Source organism: Vigna unguiculata, chromosome 9 (genome assembly GCF_037176805.1).
Source record: "Vigna unguiculata cultivar grain cowpea cultivar isolate G323 ecotype 2 chromosome 9, ASM3717680v1, whole genome shotgun sequence".
Lineage (NCBI taxonomy): Eukaryota > Viridiplantae > Streptophyta > Magnoliopsida > Fabales > Fabaceae > Vigna > Vigna unguiculata.
This window is the reverse complement of record NC_140800.1, coordinates 5,520,427-5,531,187: the sequence shown is the minus strand read 5'-3', so window position 1 is coordinate 5,531,187 and position 10,761 is coordinate 5,520,427. Positions and strand designations below refer to the sequence as shown.

The following is a 10,761-nucleotide window of genomic DNA, read 5'->3' as shown; positions in this document are numbered from 1 at the left end:
TCACAAAATTAACATTGAAACATTAATTAATAACACGTAGGTTGAATAATAAAAATTTAACCCCTAAAACCTACGTAGTAAATTATTGGTCTTGAGATCATTTTATATTATGATACTTTATATTACGATACTGTGACAAATTTTTTTTTTTGACGAAAGTTAGTGTTAAATTATTGGTCTTGAGATCATTTTATATTATGATACTTTATATTACGATACTATGACAAAATTTTTTTTTTGACGAAAGTTAGTTTTTTAACACTAAACTTTTTGAAAAATAATATTTTAACCCACATTTGATCTATTTGTGGTCCACCACTCTATTCACCCTTAGATCATCTATTTTAATTTTTTGTAGTAATATGATGTGATGATCTAAAGGTGATGAGAATGATGAGTTAAAAGTGGATAAAAAAATGGGTTAAAGTATTATTATCCAAACTTTTTTTACATTAAACATTTCTTTGATCTATTAAGATGCTGTCACATATATAATTGTCAAAAATTTGTTAACAAAAATTTGTCAAAAAATAATTTTCTTCTTTTATATTTATGAAATACCATACGTCTTCTATACGGCACATACAGAAGGAAACCTATGGCTGCAATTAAACATGAAAAACATATTTATGTATACAAGATAAATTTTACAACATTGGAATTAAAAGTGGTATATGAAAATTGACCCTAAAATTTCTAAATATGGTTAGTGTTACTCTCTCCCTCATTTAAGTTAATTTGAGATCAAATGCCAACATCTCACAAGTTCTTTTAATTCCTTTCACTCTTACTTATCACTAATTTCTGCACTAATAATGCAAAAGTATCATGTCTTGTTAGCAATTTTTTCTCTAGGAATTTTAAGATAAAAAAGATAAAACTTTGAATCATAAATAAATTTCCTTTATACACAAAATTAATTTATATTAAATCATGTCTCATAAAGTATAAATTTTATCATGAATTTGAATCATATTTTATACTATTTTATTTTTTGTTTTTTTAATAAATTTGCAAATGATGATAAATAATTATTGAATTTTTAACTGTCACTATATCTGCGATGTTAAAATTCGTATCGATGTCTAATATAAAAATAAAAATTGTCAAAGTATATGAGTATTTATTTGAAAATTGAAAATAAAAATTTGCACAACATATATTAAAGAACTTTATAACTATAAACAAACATTACGTTATGAACTATTTTTATTTACCTTAACCTTGTGTTTAGATGGAGCATTTCAACAATGCTCATAAGTTTGTATTTGAATTGCTTGCAATTAAATTCTCTTCATTTTCTAAATAACTTGTTTGGATCAAGAAATTAAAATACTTTATATTTCAATTTCTTATTTGAAAAATATAATTGAATTTCTTATGATTAGGTCGGGCCAGTTGGGCTTGACTAGGTCATCGGGTTGGTTAGGCTTGTCGGGTCAACGGGTCGGTCAAGTCATTGGGCCTGCTCGACACATCTAGGTCATCAGGCACGCATGACACCTCTAGGTCAAATGGCCCGCCAAACTCGTGTGGGTCATCGGACCCACTGACTCGTCGTATTGGCTATCAGGTCAGTTTGTCCCGTCTCTATCTTTGAGTCCACCCGACTCGTCTAGGTCGTTAGTCCCATTTGGGTCATCGGACATGTCGACCCGTTTATGTCGCCGGGCCAACTTGGTCCGTTTGGGTCGTTGGGCCAGCTCGACAACGACCCGTATGTGTCATCAGGTCACCCAGTCCGTCTAGGTCATTGGGCCCGTCCAACCCGTCTTGGTTGTTGGGCCTGCTCGACCCGTTTGTGTCGTCAAGTCAGTCCAATCTGTCTGGATCGTATGGCCAGCCCAACCTGTCATGGTTGTGGGGTTGAGTGAGAAGAATTTCAAATTCCACCTTCTTTAAAGATATTTGATTTTTTTCTAATTTAACTAATTGAAATACTTCAAAAAAATGCATGCATTTTAAATGCTTTTTAATTTCTCTATCCAAACAAAACAAAACATTTCATGACAAAGAATTTCAAATTCTCCAAATAAATTAATCACCATTGTTTCATCCAAACACACCATAATTGTTTTACTAACAATTCTTACAATTGATGGTAAAATTGTCGAAGTAGTTCGGTCTGAAGGTATCTGATCACATAAAACTAATTGGTGGAAATGTATGTATGGTAGGTTTTTCTTCTTAACAGTGCTTTGAATGAAATGAGTTAGGCAACATAAATTGTAATAAGGTAAGAAATTGTTCAATAAATGCATATATTTCTACTAAGTTCTTCCCAAACAATTGTAATTAATATCATTAATACATTGTGCAGCGGTCTCCAGTTATGGTTAATAAGATTAAAATAAATTATGATATTATTAATTTTAGAACAAAAACACGGTTAGATTAGAGATCAAATAAAATGTTAAACAAAAATATACATCGAATATAAATGACAATGGAAAGTAGAAGACAAAACTTAAAATTTAGGTATATAAAAAATAAAAGTCAACTAATTTAAACTTCTGAAACAATATTTTTAAATTTTGACACACCAGTAAACTGATAAAATACCATTTCAAGATTTAATGGCTGATAATACTATTATAATTATTAATATAAAATATTACAAGAAAAAATCTCTACGTAAAAGTAATGTAATTTTTCATACTATTATTCGATAAAAAAAAACATTTCCTTTGTTTAATAAATTTATATACACTTTAATAAAACTACTTAGAAGTAAGAGTGACAAAACAAAATAATTAGTTTTCTTTGTTATATCACCAATCCACCAAAGACATACAGTAAATATTCGTTTAAGTTTGCATTTTGATTTTGAGAGTTTAATATGGATTTAACTAAAATGTGAACTTATAAAATTTTAAGAGTCATATTATAATATGAAATATTAAGATCATATAATTAGAGTATGGAATATTATGAGTGTTGAGAATTTTTAGTGATTTTGATAGTATGAGAGATATAAGATATATGATAAATATAAAAGATACGTTATTGGAAGAACTTGTTATTTTATTTTATTCATTTACTTTTTTTCTCTCTCTCTATATATATATCTATAACTATATATAAAGGGGATTCCCTGTGTCCACATTTCATAATTCCAACTTTACCCTTTATAATTTAATTATTTATTAAATTTTTAAAAATTAACGGTTATTTTTACAAGTTTTTATAAAATTATTTACTTATCTCTTTTTTCTTTTTTTCTCTTACTATTCATCAACAGTTATTTTTCTCTTATTTTCTCCGTACATTTTATTTTATTTTTTATAAATATACTTTTATTTTGTTTATTAAATTAATAACATTACAATATCATCAATTATTAATATAATTCAAAAAATGCGTACACACAGGCGCGATAGCGCCTGTGTTTACACTAGTATATATATATATATATATATATATATATATATATATATATATAATTTTATTTTATTCATATACTTTTTCTCTAACTTGTTATTTTATTTTATTCATTTACTTTTTTTTTTCTCTCTCTCTATATATATATTATTTTATTTTATTCATATACTTTCTCTCTCTATATATATATATATTTATTTATATATTTATATATACACATTAGTATATATAGATAATTATGTGATTTTTTCAAAAAATAAAGTCACAAAATTATTGATCCGAGGATTTTTCCTTTTCAAAGCGAATTTAGGTGAGATGCGGACTTAAATGAGCAAAAACTTAAGCAAATATTTACGATACACAAAACATAATAGTTAGTATTTTTTTTTAAATTAAAATAACTATTTTATCAATTTTATATGTCTTTTAAATTTAATCGTTTTTTTGTCTATTCGTCAATTTTTTAAATCTAACTATTTTATTATTATTTTTATTATAAAAAAATACGTACATGTGTTTTCACTATCTTATAATAAAAACATTATTTACAAACAAATTAAAAATTACCTAAAATCATTTAAATTTAGTTTTATAATTATAAATAGGTTTAATCACATATAATTTTCCGTTTTCGTTACAAAATCTCAATTGGGTCCTCAACTTCTAAATTATCTAAATTGGATCCTTGAAAATTTGTTCTAATTTCCTCATTTCCGTTAGGGCATCATTGATGAAGTTAACTTTGTGCCACGTGTCAATTCATTGTTTTTTTGATTTTTAAATTTTTTTTAAATTTTTTTTCTTCAGAAAAATAGTTGACACGTGTCAAAATAGGAGTTTTCCACATGTCAGCTTGTATTTTTTTTTTAAATTTAAAAAAAACTGCAGCGTGTCAAATTATAATTTTGCCATGTGTCAATTGTTTATGTGAAAAATTTCGATTTAGTCCTTGTATTTGTTATTTTGTCTCAATTTAGTCCTAATTTATTTTTAAACCGGAGTAATTTCATCTCTTCCAAATTGAGACAAAGTTTAACTTTTATATAAATATTATAATTATTTTTTTGTTATAATAGATATTTTTAACTAAATTAAATTTATTTGAATTTAAATTTTGCATTGAACTTTATTTAAAATTTTGTTTTAATAAAAAATATCTATTATAATAAAAAAAATAATTATAATATTTATATAAAAGTTAAATTTAATCTCAATTTGGAAAAGTTCAAATTAACCCAGTTTAAAAAAGAATTAAGACTAAATTGAGACAAAATAACAAATATATGGACCAAATCGAAATTCTTTACATAAACAATTGACATAGGGCAGAATTATAATTTGACACGTGACATTTTTTTTTAAATTAAAAAAAAAATTACAAACTCAGACATGACAAAATTCTATTTTAACATGTGTAACCTATTTTTTTTAAGAAAAAAAAGTAAAAAATAATTGAAAATTAAAAAAAAGTTAAAAAAATTAAAAAATTAAAAAATCACAAGTTGAAAGGTGACATGTAAAGATAAGACTTAATTAAGATAATTTAGAAGTTAAGATTCAATTAAAATTTGTAAATAACAAATTTTATTAAACCTTATAAATAACAACAGTTTTATTACTTTTTATTATCATAAAAAAAAGTGAACATGTCTATAAAGCGTTGGAGGAGATTTGGGGAGAAACCTCACTGGTTACTTACAGAGGAAACATGGTGGCGTCGACGTCAACTACGCTTCAGCTAGTAAGGATTCTGGATATGCGGTGCCATCGTCGTTTTGGATGGAGAAAGACCAGTGGTGATTGGGTTGAAGGGAGCGATGATGGAGGAAAAGAAAAATATATATATAAAAAACAAAAAGAAAATGTATGTATAGGATCTTTTAATCCACTCGGTATCAATATAATTCACCTAAAAAATACTTTATGTATTTTATAAGTAAAGTATGTATGAATGAATTTGATATGAATTTTTTTATACAAACCACAAGTTGAAAAAAATAATAATGAAGCGCTGCTTTTGATCACTTCTGGGAAGCAATATGCTATTTAATGGTAATAAATATTGCAGTCACATTGAAATTTCGTGTCACTGTCACCAAATACCATTTCTTCCTCCTTCACGCAATATGTTAGCTCCTGATAAATACCATCATTCTGCAATTTCTTTTCACTGTCATTCTTCATCTCTTCTTAACTACTGCAACGATGATAAACGGCCAAGATATATACAACACTTTGTCAGCTATTGTGCCGCTATGCGTGCCCATAATTCTAGCCTATGGCTCCGTCCAGTGGTGGAAGATCATCACGCCGGAACAGAGCTCCGGCATAAACCGCTTCGTCGCATTTTTCGCCGTTCCTTTCCTTAACTTCTATTTCCTAGCTACCAACAACCCTTACACCATGAACTTCAGATTCATAGCCGCAGACACGCTTCAGAAATTGGTGATTCTGGGTGCTCTTTCTCTATGGTCTCTCTTCACCAAATTTGGCAGCATCGACTGGACCATCACCCTCTTCTCACTCTCTACGCTGCCCAACACGGTGGTCGTGGGTGCGCCGCTTCTGACGGCCATGTACGGAGACTCGTCGGCCAGCCTCATGAGTCACATTTTCATCATGCAGGGTGTGGTCTGGTTCACTCTCATGCTGTTCTTGTACGAATACAGAGGTGCCAGAAGCCTTATTTTTTCGATGCAGTTCCCTCAGAACGCTGGCTCCGTCGTCTCCTTCACCGTTGACTCCGATGTTCTCTCGCTCGGCGACAACGAGGCGCTGCAAACTGAAGCGGAAATGGGAGAAAACGGAGAGGTTCATGTGGTGGTGAAGAGCCCTTCCTTCTACACGTGTTGTAAGTGTTCAACGTCAAATGGTGGCCGTGGAACACAGGTTTTGTCCATGCAAAGATCTTTGAGTTTTAACACCACACGTGATCTTCGAGACCAGGGTTTTGGAAGAGGAATGTCCAAGATCAACGACGAGAAAACGTGGAACCACACTATTCCTAACCAAGGTTTATTTTCTTCTCTGTGTGTTATAGCTTGATATTAAAAAAATAAAATTATACAATAGTTTTTATAAATTAATTAATACTTGATTTATGAAAACAAGTTCATTTATTTCTTTTTTCTTAAAATATTTATTGATGTTTATTAGTAATTAATTCGACATAACTTTTTTCTATAAAAAAAAATGCTTTTGTCTTTTACATACTAACATTTGGAAAATTTTTGACATTTGACAAATTTTCTATAAATAGAATTAAAATAGATTAATTTTTTATTTTTTTTAATTAAAATAAAGTAATAGAATAATACCTTTTTTATCTGAATTTGGTAGTTTGTCAATGTTAAGAAAAATTTGTTAAATAATCTTATTATTAACATCTTTATGTGTCCGTCCAAATCAACCAACTATTTTGTTTCTGTGTGATTCGTAAAGTGGCATATCAAATAATTTTTATGATATACATTTGAACATATTTTTTTTTAATATTTATCTTTTTTTTATCATACAAAATATTATTCTTATAATTTTGTATATATTATTTTTATTTTCTAATTTATTATCTCAAGTTAAATTTTACCGAAACAATTGTGTAAAAACGTTTAATTTACTGTAATATAATAATTTAATGTTAATTTTTTTTCATCATCATCTAAAATAAATTGAAAATTAAAATATGAAAGATTTATATTTAAGTACGATTTGTTAATTTAATATATTTTTTCTATATAAATAGTTTAAGTAATATATTATAATTTTTATTAGTATATAAAAAATATATTTTATTATAGTATAAATAAAAGAAATTAAAAAACATTTAAAATATTTTTTAATCTGTCAACTTTATTTCATTAGTGTTTGTAAAATAATAAGTTGCGATGCTCATGAAATTTGTGTAATTTTGTAATATTTTATTTAATTTTTTATTTTTATCTAATTGTTATTTGATATTTTAAGTTAAAACTTACAACATTATAATTTATTTCTAAATATCTAATATTTAAAAAATGAGAATATATCGAATATTTGATTGTATTATAATTTTTTGTTATGTTTTTAATTTTTTTATAAAATTATCCGAGGGAGATGAAAAAGAAATATATACCTTATATATGAATGAATGAATATTTACTTAAAAGATGATGGGATAATAAAACTCCTCTCCTCAATTGTCATCTTTAATTACTTTTAATTTCAAAAAATGATTTTTCATCTCTTTTTCCATTTCATACGACTTCTTAAAAAAGAAAAATGAGTTGCGAACAAATTACTTTTCTATTACTTTTAATCCTCAATTATATTAACAAAAAATGATCATTATGTTACTCGCATCAATTATACTTTTGTAATGAAGACAAATGATAAATAGTAAATCTAGAATTTTAAAATATCAATGACAAAAGTCCAAAAGAATTTGGAGTAAAGATGTAGTAATTTTTTTTATTACTTTCTATCTTGTTAACTATCTCATTTTATATACAGTGAAAGATGAGTCAATTGTGATGATGAGTCATATTAAACCAATCGAAAACAAAAAGGTTGAACACACTTTAAGCGAGGATCCGAAAGTGGTGAAAATTGAAGAAGGAGGTGCATACAATAAAAAGCAGCAAATGCTACGCACTAGTGTCATGACAAGGCTCATTCTCACCATGGTTTGGAGGAATCTAATCAGAAACCCTAATTCCTACTCTTGTGTTAGTGGACTCCTATGGTCTCTCATATCATTTAGGTATTTTCAACAAATTTATTATTATTATTATTATTATTAATATTTTTTTTGTTTATGTAAATGTTGTTGTGTTCATTTCCAGGTGGAATATAAAGATTCCTTTGATAATAGATGGTTCCATTTTAATATTGTCCAAAACTGGGACAGGAATGGCCATGTTCAGTATAGGTATAGTCTTCAACATTGTTATATTCATTTATTATCTCTCTGTATGCATAGCTTTTATTATCTTATAATCAGGTTAGAGTAAAGAAATTATCAGTAACATATTAAAAAAAATATTTTATGTATCCCTACGTAAAAGTTATATTTATAAATTCTTAACAAATATCTTAAGATTAGTTGTTAACATTTGCGATTTTCTGTGACTAATGGTATATATATATATATATATATATATATATATATATATATATATATATATATATATATATATATATATATATATATATATATATATATATATATATATAGGTTTATACATGGCATTACAACCCAAACTGGTGGCTTGTGGAAACACTTGGGCAACAGTATCTATGGTGGCCCGATTCGTTGTTGGCCCAGCAGTAATTGCTGTAACAGCCATAGCCATTGGTATCCGAGGACTTCTTTTACGTATTACCATTATTCAAGTAAGTGAAATCCAATAATAACTTTATATTTTAAAAATAATTATCTCTTTTACCAACTCATCCAACTTTATCATTTATATTAAGAACTTATATTAAAAAGTGAATTATAATTTCATCGTAAAATGTCGATTTATGTATATACTTTAAGGTGAGACATATTATCTTAAAAGTAAAACTAAATATTAATAAATAATTTGATAACGAGTAAAAAATTAAATCCAACAATTTTTTTAGTATAGATTGTAACTTATAACTATAATATTCCGGTAATAAATGAATTTTGAGTCTAATTAAATTTATTAATATTGGTTTGTCAAATAATTTTTTTCTTTTATATATTGTCAATTAATGTTATCAGTAATTAGTAATTGATGTGATACTTTTAACCATTCAATTATCAAATTATTAAAGAGAAAATGACAAACTCTATTTTTCCAGATTTCAATTTTCCATATAATTATTTATTTCATCATTTTCAATTTTGCAGGCTGCTCTTTCCCCATCTATTATCACCTTTGTGTTTTCCCGAGAGTACAATCTCCACACAGACATTACAAGCACTGCGTAAGTGCGTTTATATATGTTTTAAATTTATAATTGGTTAGAAAACTATTTTTCTGTCTTGTGAATACAACAAATTAACATATTCTTATGAGAATTCTCAAAATTCGCAGGGTTATATTTGGAACGATGATTTCGTTGCCGATTTCAATATTATATTTCGTCATACTTGGAATCAATTAACTCGTTGTTTGGACGAGAAAATAAAAGTAGGTATGTTTATGGTAAAAGTTTGTCAAAACTTTGTTCGTACAAATCAATTTTACTTATAACTATTGAAAATAAAATACCGAAAAATCTCACATTATATTAAAGTTTAAGTTATAATGGTGGTTCATAAATATATATAATGGTGGTTATACTGAAAAATCATCGAATACACACACATGTATATATATATATATATATATATATATATATATATATATATATATATATATATATATATATATATATATATATATATATATATATATTATCATGTATTAAAAACAAGAGTGAATTGTTTTACAATAGGAAAAGTCATGTTTAATAAAATTTAGTAATTAATTAATTAATATAAATTGTTAAAGTAAAGTAACTAATTTATTATTATCTTAAAATATACTTATTATTATTTCTATAAACTTATTTTATTTTGATTTTAATGTAAAATAAGCATCTTTATTGTTATTATAAGGGGCTAATTGTGACTGAACGTTTTGCTCAAACCTGAAATTGATATTTTTTTTCTGTATTTTTCTCAACTATATAATAATTTTATATATGCATTTAATTTTGTGCTGTTTTGATAATTTTTTTTGCTTAATTTATGTATTATGTAACTTGTAAGTTCTAATATATATTTCTTTTTCAATTTCTTGGTACAGGTTTAGATTCACCGTCAAAAGCAAAATGTTCTTCCTCTACAATAATAGACACAAATCACAACATAATGTACAATCTTATTTTCCTGTTTAGTCAATTTTATGATTTTTTTTTATTAAATAACAGTTCTTAGTATTTTACGTTTTAACTTGTATTTTCAACAGTTCAAAATGATTTGAGCTATGTTGTTTTCTGTTTAATTTTTTATATTTGAATGAAACTGGCAACTAACAATCATTAAAACATTTTATTTTTTACAAAACATTTCGAATTATAGAAAACTAAAGTTAAAATTATCATTCATAATTTTTTCTCTTATCACAATTTTTAACTATTAAAAAAATAATATTTTACATCGATTATTTATGATTATTTACATTTGTTTTTAAATCGATGTGGATACCACATATATATTAAGTTTGATAGTTTTTACATCAATTTAATATTGATAAATATTACATTACTTATAATAAAAGTTGATATAATATGTGTATATGCAAATCAACTAGGACAATAGATGTAATATGTATATATTATTTAATTGTTCCTAAGAATATGTGTAACATGTAAGGTTTAATTACT

At 25.9% G+C, this 10,761-nt stretch overlaps 1 protein-coding gene across 2 annotated transcripts; it reads left to right on the top strand.

Moving 5' to 3' along the window:
* Positions 1-5,571: 5,571 nt before the first annotated feature.
* On the top strand, positions 5,572-10,333 carry LOC114164782 (auxin efflux carrier component 2-like). Of its 2 annotated transcripts, none has more exons than XM_028049544.2 (7): positions 5,572-6,394; positions 7,870-8,119; positions 8,202-8,287; positions 8,594-8,751; positions 9,239-9,315; positions 9,426-9,521; positions 10,182-10,333. In XM_028049544.2, the coding sequence occupies exons 1-6, from the start codon at positions 5,587-5,589 to the stop codon at positions 9,493-9,495; spliced, it is 1,449 nt and encodes a 482-aa protein (XP_027905345.1). In that variant the 5' UTR covers positions 5,572-5,586; the 3' UTR covers positions 9,496-9,521; positions 10,182-10,333. The 2 variants fall into 2 exon arrangements, with proteins under 2 accessions (XP_027905345.1, XP_085523077.1); XM_085666951.1 differs by having other exon boundaries at positions 9,426-9,525.
* Positions 10,334-10,761: the final 428 nt, after the last annotated feature.

Bases quoted from the DNA above. Each gene is read 5' to 3' on its own strand.
- LOC114164782 (XM_028049544.2), top strand. From the start codon at position 5,587: ATGATAAACGGCCAAGATATATACAACACTTTGTCAGCTATTGTGCCG. The intron at 8,288-8,593 runs GTATAGTCTTCA...ATATATATATAG, and splicing joins AATGGCCATGTTCAGTATAG to GTTTATACATGGCATTACAA. The intron at 9,316-9,425 runs GTAAGTGCGTTT...CAAAATTCGCAG, and splicing joins ACAGACATTACAAGCACTGC to GGTTATATTTGGAACGATGA.